Genomic DNA, 23,742 nt, shown 5'->3' with positions numbered 1-23,742 from the left:
TGCTAAGTCACTTCAGTTGTGTCCGACTCTGTGCGATCCCATAGACGACAGCCCACCAGGCTCCCCTGTCCCTGGGATTCTCTAGGCAAGAACACTGGAGTGGGTTGCCATTTCCTTCTCCAATGCATGAAAGTGAAAAGTGAAAGTGAAGTCGCTCAGTTGTGTCCGACTCTTAGCGACCCCATGGACGTAGCCCACCAGGCTCCTCTGTCCATGGGATTTTCCAGGCAAGAGTACTGGAGTGGGGTGCCATTGCCTTCTCTGATATATACATATATATATATACACGAAATTGATACTTGAACAATACAGGTTTGAACTGTGCAAGTCTACTTTTACATGTGTTTTTTTTCAATGAGTACACAGTTGGCTCTCCATACTGGGAAGTTCTGCATCCATGGATTCAACCAACTGTGAATCATGTGCTATGTTTACAATTCAGGCTGGCTGACTGTGTCTAAGCAGAACCCACAAATATGAAAGGCAGACTATGGGACTTGAGCATCTGTGGATTTTGGCTTCTGCAGAAGCTCCTGGAACCAATCTGCCACAGATACTGAGTGATGATTATAGTAGGGGGAAATTCATAATGACAAAAAATAAAAGAATAAAACTATAATAACAAATGACAAACAAGCCCTTCAAGTAAAGTTTTAAAACTACTACAATACATTAAGAAACAAAAGTTAAAAAAATGAAGAAATATGGCATGGATGGGAATATTTAATATAGTAAAAAAACTTGATTCTATCAAATTAATCTACATGTAAAAAATTCCAATGGGGCTTTCCAAAGAACTTGAACACCAAAAGCTAAAAATAAAGAACAAAAAATGATATCAGGCATGTAGAAACCAAATAGCAATATGATAGAAGTAAATCCCTCCTTATCATTTCAGTTCAGTTCAGTCACTCAGTCCTGTCCGACCCCTTGCGACCCCATGAACTGCAGCACACCAGGCCTCCCTGTCCATCACCAACTTCCGGAATTTACCCAAACTCATGTCCATCGAGTCGGTGATGCTATCTAACCATCTCATCCTCTGTCGTCCCCTTCTCCTCCTGCCCTCAATCTTTCCGAACATCAGGATCTTTTCAAATGAGTCAGCTCTTTGCATCAGGTGGCCAAAGTATTGGAGTTTCAGCTTCAACATCAGTCCTTCCAATGAACACCCAGACTGATCTCCTTTAGGATGGACTGGTTGGATCTCCTTGCAGTCCAAGGGACTCTCAAGGGTCTTCGCCAACACCACAGTTCAAAAGCATCAGTTCTTTGACGCTCAGCTTTCTTTACAGTCCAACTCTCACATTCATACATGACCACTGGAAAAACCATAGCCTTGACTAGACGGACCTTTGTTGACAAAGTAATGTCTCTGCTTTTTAATATGCTGTCTAGGTTGGTCATAACTTTCCTTCCAAGGAGTAAGTATCTTTTAATTTCATGGCTGCAGTCACCATCTGCAGTGATTTTGGAGCCCAGAAAAATAGTCTGTCACTATTTCCATTGCTTCCCCATTTATTTGCCATGAAGTGAAGGGACTGGATCCCATGATGTTGATTTTCTGAATGTTGAGTTTTAAGCCAACTTTTTCACTCTCCTCTTTCACTTCCATCAAGAGGCTCTTTAGTTCTTCTTCACTTTCTGCCATAAGGGTGGTGTCATCTGCATATCTGAGGTTACTGATATTTCTCCTGGCAATCTTGATTCCAACTTGTGCTTCTTCCAGCCCAGCGTTTCACATGATGTACTCTGCACAGAAGTTAAATAAGCAGGATGACAATATACAGCCTTGACGTACTCCTTTTCCTATTTGGAACCAGTCTGTTCCATGTCCAATTCTAACTGTTGCTTCCTGACCTGCATACAGTTTTCTCAAAACTCAGGCCAGGTGGTCTGGTATTCCTATCTCTTTCAGAATTTTCCACAGTTTATTGTGATCCACACAGTCCAAGGCTTTGGCATAGTCAATAAAGCAGAAACAGATGTTTTTCTGGAACTCTCTTGCTTTTTCGATGATTCAGCGCATGTTAGCAATTTGATCTCTGGTTCCTCTGCCTTTTCTAAAACCAGCTTGAACATCTGGAAGTTCACAGTTCACGTATTACTGAAGCCTGACTTGGAGAATTTTGAGCACTACTTTACTAGCGTGTGAGATGAGTGCAATTGTGCAGTAGTTTGAGCATTCTTTGGCATCGCCTTTCTTTGGGATTGGAATGAAAACTGACCTTTTCCAGTCTTGTGGCCACTGCTGATTTTTCCAAATTTGCTGACATATTGAGTGCAGCACTTTCACAGCATCATCTTTTAGGATTTGAAATAGTTCAATTGGAATTCCATCACCTCCACTAGCTTTGTTTATAGTGATACTTCCTAAGGCCCACTTGACTTCACATTCCAGGATGTCTGGCTCTAGGTGAGTGATCATATCATTGTGATTATCTTGGTCTTGAAGATCTTTTCTGTACAGTTCTTCTGTGTATTCTTGCCACCTCTTCTTAATATCTTCTGCTTCTATTAGGTTCATACCATTTCTGTCCTTTATTGAGCCCATCTTTGCATGAAATGTTCCCTTGGTATCTCTAATTTTCTTGAAGAGATCTCTAGTCTTTCCCATTCTATTGTTTTCCTCTAGTTCTTTGCACTGATCACTGAGAAAGGCTTTCTTATCTCTCCTTGCTATTCTTTGGAATCTGAATTCAAATGGATATATCTTTGCTTTTCTCCTTTGCTTTTTGCTTCTCTTCTCTTCACAGCTATTTGTAAGGCCTCCCCAGACAGCCATTTTGCTTTTTTGCATTTCTCTTTCTTGGGGATGGTCTTGATCCCTGTCTCCTGTACAATGTCATGAATCCCCGTCCATAGTTTATCAGGCACTCTGTCTATCAGATCTAGTCCCTTCAATCTATTTCTCAGTTCCACTGTATAATTATAAGGGATTTGATTTAGGTCATACTTGAGTGGTTAGGCGGTTTTCCCCACTTGTAATGTTAAATATATATGGATTATGCTCTCTAATCAAAAGACAGTGGTATAATGGATTAAAAAACATGATCCAACTCTGCATTGTCTACAAGAGATTCACTTTAAATCCAAAGATATAGATAGGTTGAAAGTGAAAGGATGGAAAAAGATATTTAGTGTTTCCAGTAAGCAAAGGAGAACAGGGGTGACTATATTAATATACAGACAAAATAGAGTTTAACTGAAAAAGTTTTAAAGAAACAAAGAAGGACTGTATCCATTAATAAAAGGTTCATTATGGTAAGAAGATATAACAATTATAAAAACATATACATCTAATAACAGGCCATCATTTTGATATATGGCAAAACCAATATAATACTGTAAATTTAAAAAATAAAAAAATATATATATGAAAAAAAATAAAGCTGAAAGAAAATTAAAAAAAAAATATGTGAAGTGTTAAGCTGGAGATTTCAATACCCCATACTCATAATGGATTGAACAATCAGACAGAAGATAAGCAACGGAAAAGAGAATTTGAACAACACAGTAAATCAGCTAGATCCAACAGACTTATAGAGAACATTCTACGAAACAACAGAATAGACATTCTTTCCAAATACATATAGGACAGTCTCTAGGATAGATCGTATATTAGACCACAAATTAAATCTTGGCAGATTTTTAAAAGATAGATATCATATAAAATATTTTCCCCAATCCACAGTAGAATGAAGCTAGAGATAAGTAACAGAAGTAAAATTAGAAAATTCACAAATCTGTGGAAATTAAGCAGCATACTCATAAACACCCAATGAATGAAAGGAGAAATAAGAGAAATTAGGAAATGAAATGCAAATAAAAACCACAATGAGATACCACCTCACACCTATCAGGATGGCTACTATTCAAAAAAACCAGAAAAGAACAAGTGTTAATGAGGATGTAGAGGAGGTAAATCCTTGTGCACTGGTAATAGGAATGTGGTACAGCCATTGTGGAATATAGTACGGTAGTTCCACAAAGAAATTAAAACTATTAACTACTATATGATTCAGCAGTTCTAGTTCTAGATACATATCTGAAGAACTGAAAGCAGGGTCACAAAGAGATATATAAACACCCATGCTCACAATAGCATTATTTGCAAATGATAAAATGGGGAAGCAACACAAATGCTTCCTAACAAATGAATGGATAATCAAAATGTGATATATATATAGTCAATGAAATCGAACTGGGGTCTCCTGCATTGCAGGCTGATTCCCTACCAGGGAAGTCCCAAATGAAACATTATTCAGTTTTAAAAAGGAAGAAAATTCTGACATATGCTACAACATGGATAAAACTTGAGGACACTATGCTAAGTGAAATAATCCAGTCATAAAATGATAGATACTTGATTTCACTTAAGATACTCAGAGTAGTCAACAATCATAGAGGCAGAAAGTAGAATGGTGGTTGTCAGGAGCTGGGAAGAGAAGAAATGAGAAGTTAGTATTTAATGGATACAGATGTTTGCAAGATGAAAAGAACTCTGGAGATGGATGGTGGTGGAGGTGGTATAACAACTTAGTACCACTGAACTGTATACTTGAAAATGGTTAAGATAGTAAATTTTATGTTATGTGCATTTTACCACAATTTAAAAAATGAAAAAGAGACATGCAAAAATTTAAAACCAAATATTATAAGAGAAAACTATATAACTTTGAGATAGAGAAAGATTTCTTAAAATACAAAGAGCACAAACCATAAAGAGGAAAATATTAACTTGACTATTTTTAAATATGAAACTTATTTACTAAATATAACATCAAGAGAGCAAAGTCACATCACAAGGTAGCAAAGGACAAAGAAAAAGGAAAAAAAGATAACCTGACAAAAGATCGGCAAAGGGCAAACAGGTACAGAGAAGGAAATGCTATGCTATGCTATGCTATGCTAAGTCACTTCAGTCGTGTCAGACTCTGTGTGACCCCATAGACGGCAGCCCACCAGGCTCCCCTGTCCCTGGGATTCTCCAGGCAAGAACACTGGAGTGGATTGCCATTTCCTTCTCCAATGCATGAAAGTGAAAAGTAAAAGTGAAGTCGCTCAGTCATGTCCGACTCTTAGCGACCCCATGGATTGCAGCCTACCAGGCTCCTCCGTCCAGGGGATTTTCCAGGCAAGAGTACTGGAGTGGGGTGCCATTGCCTTCTCCGAGAGAAGGAAATACTAATGGTTAATAAATGTATGAAAATATACTCACACCTCATTGATAATCAGAACACAGATTCAAACCATACTACTACTACTACTACTAAGTCGCTTCAGTCACGTCCGACTCTGTGTGACCCCATAGACGGCAGCCTACCAGGCTCCCCAGTCCGTCCCTGGGGTTCCCCAGGCAAGAACACTGGAGTGGGTTGCCATTTCCTTTTCCAATGCATGAAAGTGAAAAGATAGTGAGATATAATTTCACATCTATTATAATACCAAGTATGGGGATTATAAGTAAACAAAATACTTTGTGGAAAAAAATATACTCTAAATTTTATTTATTTTAGGTTCTTAAAAATGTAAAGCTAATATATTATTTAGTGATAGATTGTTATATATACAAATATTTACACAAAATATACATATATATATTAATGATATATATTATATCATAGTAATTTATATATATACAAAATAATATTAATTTATATATATATATAATATACATATATATATATTAATGATATATATTAATTCTTGATATAAAATGATCAGGAAATAGGAAACACCAAATTTATGAAAGTATTTATAAGGAGATATTGCCATTAAGGAGCAGCTGACATGTAGTGTGAAAATACTGATAAAGTTCTATTTTTTCAGCTTGGGAGGGGGGATTCACTGTTACACTTTTTAAAACTGAACATCTATGTTTCATTTTTCTTTTGTATATACAGATATTTTAATAGAATAATTTTTATGTAAAAGAGCCTCTAAATTTTAAAATATCCAACTATTTTTTTTTTTTTTACTAAAATTTCTCACAATCTTTTTCCTGATGATCACAGGTTATACTTACAGTCTAGTCACTGGTTTCTGAAGATACAGTCTGCAGAGTTTGAAATGGAGCAAAGATATAACCCAAGAGCTATCAAGACAAGATAAGCAGATATAAAGTATAATATGTATATTAAAAAGTATATACTTTTATATATAAAAAGTAAAGTATAACTCTATATAAATGTATATGAAAAAAGATATAGGAAAGGCAAATTAAGTCAGAATAATGTGGAAGGGAGAATCTGTAGGAGAAGAACATGTATGATCCAATAGAAATATTATTTTGTTTCAGGAGGAACAAGTATATAGAAAATGAGGTAAGTACACAGAGACAGTCTCATTTCAAGGAAAAGAGAATACAGCCAATTGGAAAAGAAAGATCTGGAAATTATTATAATCAAGATTTTTTTTAACCTTTCCTTAAATAACAAAAACCTAAAAATTAATTTTCAACAAATAGATATTTCCTATACTTAGTGTGTGGAGAAGGAAATGGCAACGCACTCCAGTATTCTTGCCTAGAGAATCCCATGGACAGAGGAGCCTGGCAGGCTGCAGTTCATGAGGTCACAAGAGGTGGACATAACTTTGCGACTAAACCACCACCAACATACTTAATGTGAGGCTGAGTTTATTTAAAGAGGCAGGAAAAGCTGACACTAGCTAACACTTTATTGCAAATATTCTTCTTCTAAAGTAATATTGCACTGACAGTTTGTTAAATACAGAAAACTCAAATTTCCATGTGGCATCTCAAGTTTTTAAGCAGCTGTAATTAACAAAAACAAATAAACAACGAATACGCTTCTGTTTTGTTTCTGAGAGTACATAAACTCTAAATCCAACCCGAAAGGCTGCTTTCTGGGCTACTGTTTCTGATAGTCATCTGTCTCCTTTATCTTCCACACTAGCATATTCTTTGCCTTCTTTTCTAGTTCAGGGAGATCAAGTTTATACAGCATTGATTTCTTATACTAGCTTAAGCCTACGCAGGTTTGTTGTAGCACCTGCTGGCTTTCTATTTTAATTCCTTGTCTTTATCACACAGACCAGGTAAACAAACAACCCTAAATTTAAATCCTAGATCTGTAACATAAATTATTCAACCTCTGGTAAGTTATGCTCTCTGAATCTCAGATTACTTATATATCAAGATAAGGATAATAATGCCTATGTTTTACGAACTGACTTTTAAATGCTTAAATTTATACAACCTTTTAGTTCAGTATAGAGTCAGGTACAGGTGGTGGGATTCTCAGTTTTGGAAGCACAGACTTGCTTCCCTTATACGTATGGGTATGATTCTCAACCACCACCCTACTCTGGGTGTCAGCAGAGACACGTTTCTGTTTTCTAGCCTCCATGACCCTTATAAGCACCTAACAGGTCTCTGATCACTCAGACAAAAATAGTATCTGTTACTGGTTCGACAGGGTCCTTATCTGAATTTTAGGTCCCTTGTACACATTTTGCAAGTATCGCTCTTATACTTTTCTTGGAAATCCTGTATTTTCCAATTCTGGATAGTTGACCTTTCCCCTCTGCCCCGTGATTTCTAATTTGTCTGAAAAATATTATTTAGCTAGATGATAAGATCAGTTTACTGTCTTCTTTTCTAAACTATCACCTGTGTTTTTTTCTCATCGGAGACCTCTGCCTTCTATGAGGGCCTGTCTTCTCTATTGCCTTCACACCATGCCCCATTATATATAAAAACATTCCAAAGCATTATGATATAGAATATATAAGACAACTCTAAGTCTTAATCTCAGTTTTTAAACATAGTAAATATTATATCACTTTCACCAAGTTATTTAACCTACCTAAGACTCAGTTTTTTAATCTGTAAACAGGGACTATATCTTGACAACTTAAGAGGCTAAAGATCAAATACAATGATGCAGATGAATGTGTCTTGAAAACTACAATTCTATACAATATTGTATAGAAATGGCAGAAAATATTATCCATTCAGCAAAATACTGGTAGTGACAAAGGATTCCAAGTCAAACTGCCAGAGCTGGAGTCCTAGCTCTATTATTTGCCTTTTAATATGTAAATGAGGACTATAATACCTACTTCACATATTAGCTCAAAGATGTTAGTTATTATTATTATTATTAAATGCCTATTATGTTAGGCATTGTACTAGATGCGGGTGATAAAATGGAATCAAGGCAGACATGGCCAACATATTTGCCAAAAACTTACATCTCTTACTCCATATGCTACATTTTCTAAGTCATGCCATGTACACTTTACAGCAAAGAAATATCTGAGTAGTAAAGCATTTCCACATAAGAAAGATAAGAGTCCACAATTCCACTATCTCTTTTTATGAAATTTCTGGTGAACACATAGTGACTGTGGTATTTCTATTTTTAATTCATCACTTGACTCAAAACTCTTCAGATGACTTCTGGATAAACTATCTGGAATACATTTCAATCAAATGTAAATAGGACAGTGTTTCTCAAAGTTAATATCCAAAGATGATCTGCTTCTCAATAACCTAAAACGCTAATTAAAAGGCAGATTTCTAGACCTTATTTCAGACACAGATTCAAAAGCTCTGGCTGGAAGATGTGGGAATCTGCATTTCTAATAAGTTCCCAATGTGATTTTTATGCAAATCCCATTTGAGAACCACATTCCCTAAGAAAGAAAAAAACACTATGTGAGAAATTTGTAACCAAAGGAAACACTGAAAAATTATGATCCAAAGCTTCTTGAAGAAGAAAAATTTTAGTCATCAGAATAAATTTTCACATGCCTGTCTCTTAATACAGTTGAGTCAAGAGTGTACAGAGATTAAGGCCAAAATTGACTTGAACATACACACCTTAACTGTGAGTGTTCAAAAAATTCCTATTTTGGAGGCCAAGGGAAAGGGAGGAGAAGGAGTATTCTGAAAAAGTTTACCCATATTTCAGAAGAAGCAAACAAAAGCTGCCATTGCAACAGTCATGGCTACTAAAACTGGGATTTGGTGATATCAGATATCAGAAAATGGAACTGCTTTCTCTTAAACTCAGACAACTAAAGACAGATATCTCTGCTCCAGCCCCCCACATCTACCGTAAACCTCTGATAATCCCTCAAATGTAGACTTCGCTTATTTGGGAGTTAAATTGGTCCTGTGACCAATCAGAGGCAAGAGAAAATAGGATCTTTTGATGAAAGATATACAATTTTCATAAAAGGTAACCAAAATAACTAATTAAAATGTAAATTTATACCTCACAATCTGATGGACAGTTATAGAAGAGCTGTCAGAGACACTGAAGAAAGTCAATGAAAGAGCTCTGAACTCCTAGTGGATGTTAACTTTCCCAATAACAATTCAAGCTAATGAAGAAACACTATTCCTCTATCCACTATGCCACATTGGTCTGAAGTCTGCTCTGGTGCTGATAATAAAATGCCCGAAGATGGCAGTGAGTTTGGCACTGTGACTGGAAGAAGTCGGGAGCCCAAAGAGGAAAAAGAAGCCCAACCTGCCCACACTACGGAGTCTGGAGCAGCAGAGCGGGCGGGGCTGCGATTTCTCCTGAATCACTGCACTCTCTCTTCTCCGCCTGCGTGAGCGCCGCCCACCCACTCGCGGCAGCGTGAACCCCCTGGGCCTAGTCTCTCCTTCCCCCTCCCCTCGGCCTGGTGCTGAATCATGAGCCCGATATCTCCAAAAGGTAAAACCTAAGAACAATGCCACCCTTAGCGCTGGCCTGAATGGGGCACCAGGTTGGGGTGGGGCAGAAGGCTGGAAACCACAACTTTGACCCCCTTTCTCCCAAATTCCCTACACAGCCCCCGATTAAAAGGAGTGCTGCGGTGCTATGGGATTCCCAAGCGGCGCCCCTTCTCCCGCCGCGTTGCTCGTGTCTGCAACGCCCGGACCTGGTCCCGGCGCGCTCCGCTTCATTGTTCCAAAGCTGCCCGCCTGCCAGGAGTCCAAGCCCTGCGAGGCCAGCGAGTTCGCAGCTCGTGGGGAAGGGGTGGGGGCTCTCCACTCCACGCCCCTCACCACAGTCCCCTGCCCGGCCTCACCCCTTCCTGCCAACCTCCTTTAGCTAAAGCCAAACCATCGAGTCCCCTGAGGCGACCGGGTGGGTGCTGTCCAAATGCTGGGAGGAGGATGGGGGATGGGGGTGGGGGAAAGGCTGGCGTCTGCGGCCTGCATGTAGCTGCAGCCTTCGCCCTTCGCCCCACAGTGAGAGAGATGCTGCTTCCATGGGTACCGCTTGGCCACGGTTCCTCCCGCCCGACAGGGAGCGGCTCGGCTGTGGCCATCTCCCAGCCCTAGACGCTGGCGCCGAGCAGCCCTCAGCTCTCTTCATTTCCAGAAGCCGAAAGCGGAGGGCCAGTCCCTGTGCGGGCTGCAGAAGTCACCATATGCTACTCACCCCAACTGTTTCTGTCCCTGCGGTTCTTGGCCATGGTGGTCCGGGGACTGGTGGCGGTGAGGCGCTGTCAGTGCTTTCGCTCCTCTCCCGGCTGCAGGTTGCTGGCGGTGGGAGGCTCTATGCCCTCGCTGGGCGCAGTTCCCTCAGACTCTGAGGATGTTGCTGTGGCGCTGGTGGGAAGGAGTGGGGAGGAAAAGGGAGGAGAAAGCGGATGAACCAAGCTCAGCATCACAAGCCGGAGTTCACACAAAAACCAGCGTCACACCCTCCCTACCTTGGCCCACCCCCAGAGCCTGAAGACAGTGACAGACGATGTACTGCAACATTTTCGATGGAAAACACATACAAATAAACAGCACCCGCTTACACACTCTCAAAAAACTTACAGCATTATACAGTCAGAACTACACAGACCAAGATACTGCATGATTCTGCATGTTCAAAAACCAGTTTCCTCCACCAGTTACATATGAGTAGAAATATGCTGGCAACATTTACAGAGCCGAAAAATTAAAATAATCTGCATTTATCTATCAGGCACCATTTCCTCCCTAATTTAAAAGCAAGGTCATGATAGTAAATAGGGTATCATGCATTTTTGTACCTGTATACTGAACAGGCCTGTCTTTTAAAATTGGGATAGCATACTTAGATTAAGAAGATCAAGACTTGGAGAAGGAAATGGAAACCCACTCCAGTATTCTTGCCTGGAAAATCTCATGGACAGAGGAGCCTGGCAGGCTACAGTCCATGGAGTCAACAGGAGTCGGACATGACTTAGTGACTAAACCACCATGTTAAAACCTCTCAAGTTGGACTTCCCTGGCAGTCTAGTGGTTAAGACCTATGCCTCCAAGGCAGGGAGTATAGGTTCGATCCTTGGTTAGGGAACAAAGGTCCCACATGCTGCACAGTGAAGCCAAAAACAAACAAACAAAAAAACAAACAAACAAAAAAGATGAAGACAAATATAAGTTGGAGATTTATCATAATCTGTAACTAACTCCATGTATAATGGGCAAAATTTCCACTCGTTTTACAGAGTTATCATATGGAGTTACATTAACAAATATTCTAAGTCATAACATCATATTATGACAGAGCCTTGGCAATAAAGTTGCAAACAATTTTGAATAGAAATCAAAAGGCAATAAATATTTTAATAAATATTCTCAATCACTCTATTTTCACGAGTTCCTTCCTCTTTACCTATCAATTTCATTTTCAGCGTCCTAGAAACACTGTTCCTTCATGCTACCTGACCCTCAAGATACTGTCATCCCATTCCTCACCTCCTCACTCACTTTTCTCCTGAATCTGGCTGTTGACTATACTCTACACAGATCAGTTCTGCGTGGGAGATTACTGCTAGCTTCGTAATTATCAGATCCTAGATCTCTGTTTATTCCCTCATTATAAGCAATTCTTCACTGTGTTCCCTCAATGTAATTTACTATATGATGGTTTCAGACAGGATCTCCATCTATGCTGCTGCTACTGCTGCTGCGAAGTGTCCGACTCTGTGCGACCCCATAGACGGCAGCCCACCAGGCTCCCCTGTCCCTGGGATTCTCCAGGCAAGAACACTGGAGTGGGTTGCCATTTCCTTCTCCAATGCATGAAAGTGAAAAGTGAAAGTGAAGTTGCTCAGTCGTGTTCGACCCTCAGCGACCCCATGGACTGCAGCCTTCCAGGCTCCTCCATCCATGGGATTTTCCAGGCAAGAGTACTGGAGAGGGGTGCCATCGCCTTCTCCGCCATCGATGCTATTGATTCCCAAATCTATTCATCTAGTCTTAAGCTTTCTTGAGGAAAGAAAATCATCATTCCAAGGCTGAGTCTGTAATTGCCTAAGGCCATCTTCATTTTGTTTTCCTACTGACACTTCAAAATCAATATGTCAAAAACCAAACTCTCTCACTCACCGTTGCCAAATCTTATGCAATCCTATTTCAGTTAATTGTTCTATGACCTCAGAACACTGTAAACCAAGTTTGAGTGAGTGAAGTCGCTCAGTCGTGTCCGACTCTTTACGATCCCATGGAGTGTAGCCTACAAGGCTCCTCTGTCCATGGAATTTTCCAGGCAAGAGTACTGAAGTGGGTTGCCATTTCCTTCTCCAGGGGATCTTTCTGACTCAGGGATCAAACCTGGGTCTCCCGCGTTGCAGGCAGACGCTTTACCATCTGAGCCAAAGGGGACTGTCTTCAATAGAGTTGCATTCCATAAACACTAATGAGCCAATATAGGATGATAGAAATTATCTCACTCCATACCTACAAACCAAATGCACTGAACAAAAACAAGCATGTTCTGCTTTTCTTATATTTCTTTATTATAATTCTCAGCTCATATTCCAGCCTTTCAGGTGAATCCCATTAGAAAGGAGTACAGTAGGGACTTCCCTGAGTCTCAGTTGCAGCTGAAACAGTGGCTGATTTTATTTTTCTGGGCTCCAAAATCACTGCAGATGGTGATTGCAGCCATGAAATTAAAAGACGCTTACTCCTTGGAAGGAAAGTTATGACCAACCTAGACAGCATATTAAAAAGCAGACATTACTTTGCCAACAAAGGTCTGTCTAGTCAAGGCTATGATTTTTCCAGTGGTCATGTATGGATGTGAGAGTTGGACTATAAAGAAAGCTGAGCGCAGAAGAATTGATGCTTTTGAACTTTTGAAGACTCTTGAGAGTCCCTTGGACTGCAAGGAGATCCAACCAGTCCATTCTAAAGGAGATCAGTCTGGGTGTTCATTGGAAGGACTGATGATGAAATTCAAACTCCAATACTTTGGCCACCTCATGTGAAGAGTTGACTCATTGGAAAAGACACTGATGTTGGGAGGGATTGAGGGCAGGAGGAAAAGGGGATGACAGAGGATGAGATGGTTGGATGGCATCACCGACTCGATGGACATGAGTTTGGGTGGACTCCGGGAGTTGGTGATGGAGTCACGCCAGGGAGGCCTGGCGTGCTGTGGTTCATGGGGTTGCAGAGTCGGACACAACTGAGCGACTGAACTGAACCGACAGCAAAGAATACTGGGGCTTCCCTAGTGTTCCAGTGGTTAGGAATTCATCTGCCAAAGCAGGGGACACAGGTTTAATCCCTGGTCCAGGGAGATCCCACAAGCCTTAGAGCAGTTAGGCCCTAGCACCACAACTACTGAGTCCATGAGCTGCAACTACTGAAGCCCTCAAGCCTAGAGCCGATACTCCACAACAAGAGAAGCCACTGAAATGAGAAGCCCGTGCATCACAATGAGAGCGTAGCCCCTGCATGCTGCAATTAGACAAAAGCCCAGGCACAGCAACAAAGACCCAGTACATCAAAAAATAAATAAATCTTAAAAGAAAAATCACAGATCTTTATGAATTGATACATATTGATTTCCAGAATAATACACTATAAAATGGAAAAAAAAACAAAGCACAAATATTCTACCTCCCATATAAGAAAGAAAAGGATATTAAAAAAATATATCTGCTCATCTATGCAAAAGAAATTCAGGGCAAACCAGAAACCAATGAGATCAGTTATCTATAGGAGACAGGTGGGAATAGGATGGAAGCAATGGGAGAATGGGAATAGGGTGGAAAGGATTAGGAGGGCTGATACTTCTCTAAGTGTAACCTTTTTATGTAGCCCACCCACACTGTTAGAACCATGGTAATGGTTCACATTCTCCAAAATAAATAACTAAAATCAATCAGGATATGGGCAGAGGAGTGGAAGGAACTCAAAGTGGAATTACAAATAGTTAAAAAACAAAAAGTGAACCTAACTGTATTACAGGTGAATAACATAACTACACTGACGCATTTTCTAAACCCAAGGAGCTATAGAAAATAGTATTTTGATGGTATGCTACAAGACTGAAGACAAAAACTGTACACAAGCATTGTTCTTTAGTTCATAATTAATTTTTCTTCTAGGACATACGTAGGTTAGCAATTCTGAAGTTATTCGTGTATTCTCTAGAATTGAGTCAATACATGGTGCATAATCAGAGCCAGATTTCTTGCTTTTGGAGATGAAGTTATAATAAGGAAAGGAGAAGGAAGAATGAACCCTATGGTGTTGAATTGGAATCTGAAGTATCAGTATGATACAGTAAAAATACAAATAACAGAATTTTTAAAAAATGGGCAGAGGCTCTAAATAGACATTTCTTCACAGACGACATATAAATGGCCAAGAAACACATGAAAAGACGATTTAACATTTTTAGTCACTCAGAGATCAGATCAGATCAGATCAGATGTGATTTTTAGTCACTAGGGAAATGCAAATCAAAATTTAAACAACTACAACGAGACATCACTTCAGACCGACCAGGATGACAGTAATCAGAAAGAAAGACAATAAAAAGTGTTGGTGAAACTGACACTGCTGGTGGGAATACAGCCACTTTGGAAAACAGTCTGGCAAAATTTAGAGTTACCATATGACCCAGCAATTCCACTCTTAGATAAATCCCCCCCCCTCCCACAAATGAAAGTATCAGTTCAGTCACTCAGTTGTATCTGACTCTTTGCGACCCCATGAATCGCAGCATGCCAGGCCTCCCTGTCCATCACCAACTCCCAGAGTTCATGTCCATTGAGTCGGTGATGCCTTCCTACCAACCATCTCATCCTCTGTCATCCCCTTCTCCTCCTGCCCCCAATCCCTCCCAGCATCAGGGTCTTTTCCAATGAGTCAACTCTTCGCATGAGGTGGCCAAAGTATTGGAGTTTCAGCTTCAACATCAGTCCTTCCAATAAATACCCAGGACTGATCTCCTTTAGGATGGACTGGTTAGATCTCCTTGCAGTCCAAGGGACTCTCAAGAGTCTTCTGCAACACCACAGTTCAAAAGCATCAATTCTTCAGTGCTCAGCTTTCTTCACAGTCCAACTCTCACATCCACACATGACCACTGGAAAAACCATAGCCTTGACTAGATGGACCTTTGTTGGCAAAGTAATGTCTCTGCTTTTGAATATGCTATCTAGATTGGTCATAACTGTCCTTCCAAGGAGTAAGCATCTTTTAATTTCATGGCTGCAATCATCATCTGCAGTGATTTTGGAGCCCCCCAAAATAAAGTCAGCCACTGTTTTCCCATCTATTTACCATGAAGTGATGGGACCAGGTGCCATGATCTTAGTTTTCTGCAGTGGCCACAGGACTGGAAAAGGTCAGTTTTTCATTCCAATCCCAAAGAAATGAAAGTATATGTTCATGCAAAAACTTGCACAGGAATGTTCTAAGAGCATTGCTTTAAGTAGCCAAAAGGTAGAATCAACCTAAATGCCAGTAACTATCAATGGATAAACAAAATGTGGTATATCCATACAATGGAATATTACTTAGCCAAAAAAAAAAGGCTTCCTATTTAATGGAACTGTGACTGGGTTACCTGGGGAAAGTATCTGTCCCTTGGACACTAGGACCTTCAGATCCATCACACCCAATGTTTTAGAGTCAAAGTTGTATAGACAAAAATTCAACTGAATTATTAGGAATAATAATAATTCCTAATAATTACTTACTTCTACCCCTTGATTCCTCAGTTCAGTTCAGTCACTCGATTGTATCCGACTCTGTGACCCCATGGACTGCAGCACACCAAGCTTCCTTGTCCATCATCACCTCCTGGAGCTTACTCAAACTCATGTCCATCGAATTTCCATGTCTCGGGTTCCTAGGCCTGTGCATTCTGAATATGGGGTAGATGGCAATATATATTGGATACTGACTTAAATCCTGTATCATATCCTCATAAGGGTTATCTCTCGGCCAACTGATCCTTCAGCACGACTTTCCACTGTGGTATCATACTAGCTGCTTCTAAGTGATGGGTTTGAGGTAAGATCAGTTCACTTCACGGGCATGACTCCATTACCATACTTCCCATGAGTTTCCTGCTTAAATTTAATGTTGTTTGTGATACATGGTGATGAAATAGTCCATGAATTGTGGTACTAGTAGAAGTTTCCCAAGCAGGGACAGTAAGCCTATATCTGGACTATGTACACATACGACTATAGGTACTGGGTGTTATCTGATGACTCACAAATTGAACAGGGGCAGAATTCCATTGTCAAATGGAAAGGTATATACTGGGGTGGCCTGAGCTGGTCTGGAAGGCTCAAATAAAGTACATAGACTAACTTTCATCGTACCTGCTCCTACTTCTTTGCCACCTTTTTTGAACCATATCTTTGGGTTCAAAAAACATAACAGCCAGTACCTAAAGGGTCGGTAAGCCTGGATCTGGACTATGTATGTATATACTATAGGTATGTACATACATACATAGCTACCCCATGAGGACAAATAGCTCATTCCTCCATAATCAAAAGGATGTGGTTTAATTAAATTGCCACCAGGTGACTGACTGGTCTGTCCAGGGAATAGTATCTTACTAAGGGTCACTGAGGAGCTTCCCTGATAGCTCAGCTGGTAAAGAATCCGCCTGAAATGCAGGAAACCCCAGTTGGATTCCTGGGTCAGAAAGATCCCCTGGAGAAGGGATAGGCTACCCACTCTAGTATCCTTGGGCTTTCCTCATGGCTCAGATGGTCAAGAATCCACCTATAATGTGGGAGACCTGGGTTCAATCCCTGGGTTGGGAAGATCCCCTGGAGAAGGGCATGGCAACCCACTCAGTATTCTTGCCTGGAGAATCCCCATGAACTGTAGCCTGCCAGGCTCTTCTGTCGATGGGGCTGCAAAGAGTCAGACATGACTGAATGACTATGCACAGCACAGCAAGGGTCACTGCAAAGGCAAGTGACTCTGCTATAAGCAAGTTAAATACTGCATAGTGGCAGTAACCTTATTACCCTTGGCAAGTGGAAGTCCATGCCACTGAATTCCCTTTAGCCTCCATTCCTATTGCCACATGGCCCCACTGAACTAGGGTGACTGGGTAGAGGCTGACTGACATTCATAGGACAGATTATCTTTTATATCTGATTATTGGGATGGACGCCCTCTTGTGGGCAGTCAAATGGTTCCCAAGATATTTTCACACTATGAACCAATTTTGATATTCCATTCATAATGTATCTCCCACTGACTTCCTTATTTCTGATCTCTCCAAGTTATTGCCAACTTATTAATTACTCTGCATAAATGAGTATAGAGCCATACCTCAGGCTATCTTTCATTCCTAACACAGAGGACAACCAGATGTTCTATTCAAAACTGTGCCCTCTGGAAAAATTTCTCTTCATCTCTATTTTTCGGGAGAAGGCGATGGCACCTCATTCCAGTACTCTTGCCTGGAGAATCCCAGGGACAGGGGAGCCTGGTGGGCTGCCATCTGTGGGGTCGCAGAGAGTCGGACATGACTGAAGCGACTTAGCAGCAGCAGCAGCAGTAGCTATCAATTCTCATATAAACTTAAAAACCAGCCTGGGGATCAAGGTTACACATCAGATAATCAAACTAGATTTTTAAAAAAAGATGTGAACTGGGTTCCTCAACTCTTTTTAAAACTCCCATCATAATGACCAGATACTGATTCTGAAAGAGATACATGTTCTACTGCTCTCTAGAACAAAAGGAAATTCTCCTATACTTTGAAAACAGTTTTGGCCTCAACAGACAACTGAACCTCATTAGTAACAGAAAGAATAGTTTAACTATTTGAAAATACAAATCATAACGGTGGCCCATGTCTTCCAATATTTAATTGATTTATAGTTAATGAACCTATAAAGCTCAACTACATCAAGTTACATTTTGCAACTAGCTTATGTTGGAAGATTCATCAGATTATAATGCTTAAGTCTATATGTTCCATATTAAATTACTGTCCGTATGCTTTTTTTTGTCACACTTGAGGATTTTGCTTAACCATTCTTTCTTGGTTAGTAAATTGTGAAACTTACCTAGGTAGAAGTTAAAAAATTTTATGTCCCCTGATTTTTTTTTCCCCCTATATTTTGGCTGCACTGTGCAGCATGCAGGAACTTAGTTCGCTGACCAGTAATCTAACCTGTGCCTCCTGCAATGGAGGTGTGATGTCTTAACCTAGTCAGGGAAGTCCCTATGTCCCCCAATTTAAAAAATTCATCCTTGGCTAAAATTGAAACCAGAGGCCAAAGATTATAATTAGCATTTTACTAAAAAACTCTGAAAGAAGGGAAAAACACTAAAAAGCATAGAGCAAACCATATAAGGTAGGTAACAGTAAAACATGGAAGATATTTACACGTCAGATATTAAGACCCAAAGAATACATGACAATCATATCGTTATATTTATTTTTATTCAATATCCTGGCATTGTAAAAACTGGTGGTCTGTAAGAAACTCTTGTGTAAGCTAAATCTTTTTATTGTTATGTAACCTTCCATTTTGAAACCATGTGCTTGTTTAGGATGTAAAATTAAATTTATGCACTATGTTTATTTTATGGAAATTTAATGTGAATTTCTTTACTAACCATGTAATATTTAACACACAAGCTATGACTTCACTGACCTTGATAAAATTAACTATTTAAAATTTTTAAAATTCTCTTGTAGTATAAAGCAGATGTTTTTTCCTTGGAACGGTTGTGTTATGAGTAAAATAATGATTATGGCAGACATTTCTGAATCACCACATAGAACCTTGACTTTTTCCATACTATCCAGCTCTGGGTTGATGGTTAAAGCGTATGTCTCTGCCATTTCTGGCAACATAAAGTATCTGCACTCCAGGATCTTGGTGAAGCCTATGACCTCAAACTTTTTATTGCCTAATTCATATCAAACACTGTGTTTCAAGAATAACATGCCTAAAAGATTGTCAGAAAGATATTTGTTTCAAACAGGGAATTCAGAGTTTCCACTTTAGGAAGGCCCATGAGATAAGTTTTCTTGAACTCTTGGTAACAGGAAAAGATGCACCTCTCATCTCGATCAACTGGTTTACTGTGATCTCAAAAACACTATAAAACTTTCTGCTTCGGCCAATTTGCTGTATTGTTCTGGTATCCCATTTTTCCTTTAACATCATACCTATTTCCTCATTTTTATCTTATGTTATAGTATGCATTTTCTGTATTCTGCCTCAAATTCTCTGAGGAGTAATGCAAGTATTAATAAATTATAGACTAGAAAAAGGATTAATGCTTATAGGGTCAAAGGAGAAAATAAGAATCCACGACAGTAAATAAGTACTAGGATACCAATAGAACATTTGAAAAGATTTTAAGTTATTGAAGCCAAAAGTATTTGCCCACCAAAACAAGAGCCAAGAAGCTTTGAAAGAAGGAACTGTTCTTCAACAATTTTTTCAATGCAGCAAACACATAGGCTTTGTCCATAGAACATGTAAGTCTGAGCTTACTTACGCTCCCTAAATAAGTGCCCTTTGTGCAGAGAGCACGAGAAAATACATATCTTCCCTGTCCTGTTAAGGTGTGAATTTAATTTCTACATTATGCGATTGATTAAAATGACCACCAACAAGGAGTACACTGCTAAGAATGGAATTGAATTGGATATTCAAAGCCACAGGGCAACATCTACAACTTGCTCTTTTGTGATTTTTCAGTCACTAAATGCATTGGCCAAGTGTTAAACTGGCTTTTTTGTTCAAACCTTCACAGGGCTCTAGAAATAACTTTGCCAGTATACAAACTGGTACGGTTATTTCTACCTTCAGAACAAGACTAGAACTGAAACCGCAAAACAGCCTGTGAAATATCAGCCAAATTACTTCCCTAAACTCCTGTTCCATAGTTTGTACATTGTGAAGTATTTTTAAACCTCTTATATTTTGATAACCCTCTTTATAATCCTGTAAGATGCTTTATAAACACTTTCTTGGGTGTCAGATGCAAAATCCTATCCTCTTCAAGCTGCAGATAGGGAGACATTGCCAAATACGATGTCTTTCTTGTCCCGGGTCACATACTGAGGAAGTGGTAGAACCAGAACCAGGTTGTGGTCCCTAATTCTGTCTCAGCTTCTGCAAAGCTCCTGACTCAAATAAAGGAGCAACATCCGCATTGAGACACCGCGTGTGCCCAACTGGGATACTGGCACTGAGACTTCCTAAGAATTCAGACTTTCAGAAATGTCTTGGGAAAACTCATAGAAGACAGGTTGCACAGGTGTGTAGGGAAGCCTCAAACTGGTACCACTGGGAATGATTTGCAGAACAGGACGGTGCAGTAGGGTGTGCCGCGATTTAGTTAACCTGGCACTTCCCCACCTCCTTCCCTGGCGCCCCACTGCCAGCTGACTCCTGGCCCAGTGCCCTCAACGTACCTTCTCTGAACTGGGCGGGGGCCGCGTTCCCGTCTGCCTCGTGCCCACCCTTCTCCCGCCACCCGTCACTCTCTAAGTTTACCTGACAAAGAAGGGGGCGGTTTAGCCGAGGCGCGTCCGCCCACGAATGCACCGGGGGCGTCCCTAACACCCGCGGGTGGGGAGAAGAGCCTGGGCCCGGAGGGACGCGCCAGGCGAGGGGGCGCGGCGGCCCGGCCGGGAGAGTGTCGTGTCCCGAGCAGGCCTCAGGGCGGCACTCTGGCCCCGCGGCCGGCGCGCTCGGGCGGGCCTCTGGGCGCCCGACCCACGCTGGCCGGGAACGTGTCTCCCGGTGACGCAGCCCCGGGTGGGGAACGTGGTGCGGCGGCGGCGGCGACGGTACGCGCCTCAGCCGCCCGCGAGAGGACGTGCGGTGCTGCGGGAGGCGACGGCGGTGGCGGCGGGGGACCTGGAGCGGCCGGCGGGAGCCGGGAAGCAGGACGCAGGCGCGGGCGAGGAAGTAGGTCCCGGGCGCGGCGCTCAACAAAGAGCGGGGCCGCCCCCCTGAGGTATCCTGCCGACCCCGAGCGCCGGCGGGCTGGCAGACCCGGTCCGGCAGTTCGCGGGCGGCCTGGGAGGGGGAAGGGCCGCGGCCGGAACGCGGCGGCGGGGCGCCAGGGACTCTTCCAGGCCGGCTGGTCCGCGGTCCCCGGACGGGCGGAAGGGAAGGGGTTGGGCCGCTCGGGATTGTAGCCTCTGCTTGTCCCTCGTGCAGGCGGAGTTGCGGGCAGAGGCTCCATGTTGGGAAGCGGCGCCTCTCGTCCTCGTTAGCGGGAATCGGGGCGCCGCGGGCAGAGCCGGCGGGGGCCGGGCCCTGAGTGAAGATGGAGGCCCCTCTTCGGCCTGGGGCCGACATCCTGAGGCGTAACCCGCAGCAGGACTACGAGCTCGTTCAGAGGGTCGGCAGCGGCACCTACGGGGACGTCTATAAGGTGAGGCGGGCCGGACTCTCTTCCTGCGGTCAGCTGGCTTCCTGGAATAGGCCACTTTCTGGGGAGTATGAGGAGCGGGCAGGATGCTTTTATTGTTGCATTTCGGAGATGCCGCGGCCGTGGTTCCGTGTCCTCGGTTTCAGGGCACCTTCTATTCACTGCTTGCTCTAATCGCTCCAACAAGCAGAACTAATCACACCTTTGCAAACTACCTTTGTACTGTTTTTGTGGTATAAAGGCTTTTTTCATGTTTATTTATGGTATCCAGGGGAATTCGAATCTGCTTACGGAGTTGCACTTGAAAATGTTCTTGTCTTAGCGTGGAAAAATGCTTCCTGGAAGTCGGGAGACCAGAAAGTATATTGACATTCCGACATTTGCATAAGAAAACTGTTTGATGGATAATCGTGGTTTAAAAAGTCCTGTGAAATCCCTCCTCTCAGTTTTATCTGCAAGCAGTCTAAAAAGTGGCTTGGGCACAGACATTATCATGTGTAGAACAATGCTTTTCCCGGCAGAAGTTTCATTATTTGTATCAGGTGATTCCTTTTTCTACTTTAGCAGTTCCTCTCTTTGGAATTTATAACATCCCATGACCAAGAGTGGTTAAGAGCTGCTGTCCTTTTAATTGTACTTGTTTGCTTTATTTGGAAGGAAAGATGAGGATGTTACTCTCAATTTGAGATCTGAAAAAACATAGAGACGCAAACCCAGTTCCCTAAGTTCACTGAGTTCGTGAAGGATCAAGATGAAAGAGATTGTTTCAGATTGTCTATGCTTTTTGTTTTCTGTTTCAAAAAGGGATCTCTACTGCAACTCATGTGGATATATTGAGGGAAATTTTCTTGGATTTGGAACAGCTTTGTTTATTGGATTTAATCATATTATGTATGCCATTATTCCAAGTAACACTCCTGCTTGTACTTGAAACTGGCCTTGTGTTATACGGTTAATTAACCAGTAGAATCCTCTGGGGTATGTTGTTTTGCACAGGTGGTAATATGGAAGAAAATCATCTTTTCTTCCTAACTTCTGTTTTTGTTAATATCCTCCCTATTAATAGTAACAATAGGTTGTGTTAAGAAGCTCTAACATTTTGATTCTATTGAGATGAAAAGTAAAGGGTAGGATTTTTATTTAAACAAGCATTTGCATCTTCTGTACTAGGTACTGTTCTGTATGGGATGTTGAATTGAAAGGAAGGTTCCAGCTTTTGCCTTGTGAATAATTTTAATTCAAAGTGGATAATTATAATAGAATCCAGAATCCTCTTTATATAGAATTAGATATATAATAAACAAGTTAACTCATGTTTATTCATGATTAGCCATTTTATGGAATGATCTTTAAAAACTTGAAATTCCTATTTGCTTTCTCAGTCCCGCATTTTAGTCTTCTTTTTATGATTCACTATGTATTACTAGTTAATGTTAATCATACAGTTGTTCATCATCAATTCAGCTCATGTTAATACAGTAATCTGAATTCCAGTTCTTGTATATTTTCTCTCCTTCCTACTACAAGAACATTTAAAGTGTTCCCCACAGAAATCCCAAGACTTTTACCATTTTTCTTTATAAATATAACAACTAAAGCAGTTATCTGGAGCGGGGTTTTATCCTTGCCAGGGAAAGCAAAAGGTTATATTAAAGGGGCAGCTAAGATTACTTTTTACCCTGGTGCCTCCCTGCCCTGTCTCTCTTCTACAGTTCCTAAACAGAGGATCAAAGACTGAATATTTATCATACAGCACCTTCAACCTCCCACCTCACACATGATCCCCTTCTCTCATATTCATGCTCCCTCATTTTATGTGTACATTCATGCCACAGCAAGCCAGTTGCTGATTCCTAAACATCCTCAAAATCCTGGTTCCATGTCTTTTGTTTTCCTTTGTTCTAATTACCCGGGATCATCTCCCTCCTAAATTTCCAACTGTTATTATCCTAACTGTCCAGGAAAGCCTTACTCCAATGCTCTTCCAGGAGGCCCTAGACAGACCTTCCCCACTATCTCTCTGGCCTCATTTATTACTCTTCCCCCTCCTTCATTGTCTTCTAGCAACACCGGCCTGCTTGCTCTTTCTTAAACAGAATGTA

General features: G+C 41.2%; 3 protein-coding genes across 5 annotated transcripts in view; 1 reads left to right on the top strand and 2 right to left on the bottom strand.

Moving 5' to 3' along the window:
• ATL1 (atlastin GTPase 1) overlaps window positions 1–10,662 on the bottom strand; it is a 73,798-nt gene extending 63,136 nt beyond the window's left edge. For 2 of the 3 annotated variants that reach the window (XM_061430943.1, XM_061430945.1), the window contains exon 1: window positions 10,413–10,662. In XM_061430943.1, coding sequence (XP_061286927.1) covers window positions 10,413–10,446 — 34 coding nt within the window. In that variant the 5' untranslated portion in view covers window positions 10,447–10,662. The remainder of the gene's footprint in view (window positions 1–10,412) is intronic. The other variant, XM_061430944.1, reaches the window with a different exon arrangement.
• Window positions 10,497–21,567, bottom strand: LOC133256142 (proline-rich proteoglycan 2-like). Its single transcript, XM_061430947.1, has 2 exons — window positions 20,755–21,567; window positions 10,497–10,582 (listed from the first exon to the last, which is right to left on the bottom strand). The coding sequence occupies exons 1-2, from the start codon at window positions 21,565–21,567 to the stop codon at window positions 10,556–10,558; spliced, it is 840 nt and encodes a 279-aa protein (XP_061286931.1). The 3' UTR covers window positions 10,497–10,555.
• The window catches only part of MAP4K5 (mitogen-activated protein kinase kinase kinase kinase 5), a 126,573-nt gene continuing 124,366 nt past the window's right edge, over window positions 21,536–23,742 (top strand). The window contains exon 1 of the mRNA XM_061430948.1: window positions 21,536–21,643. Within this exon, the coding sequence (XP_061286932.1) occupies window positions 21,536–21,643 (108 nt within the window). The remainder of the gene's footprint in view (window positions 21,644–23,742) is intronic.

The sequence above is a fragment of the Bos javanicus genome, chromosome 10, assembly GCF_032452875.1.
Source record: "Bos javanicus breed banteng chromosome 10, ARS-OSU_banteng_1.0, whole genome shotgun sequence".
NCBI classification, from domain to species: Eukaryota; Metazoa; Chordata; class Mammalia; order Artiodactyla; family Bovidae; genus Bos; species Bos javanicus.
The sequence above is the reverse complement of the archived record's forward strand: the minus strand, read 5'-3'. Positions and strand labels throughout refer to the sequence as shown.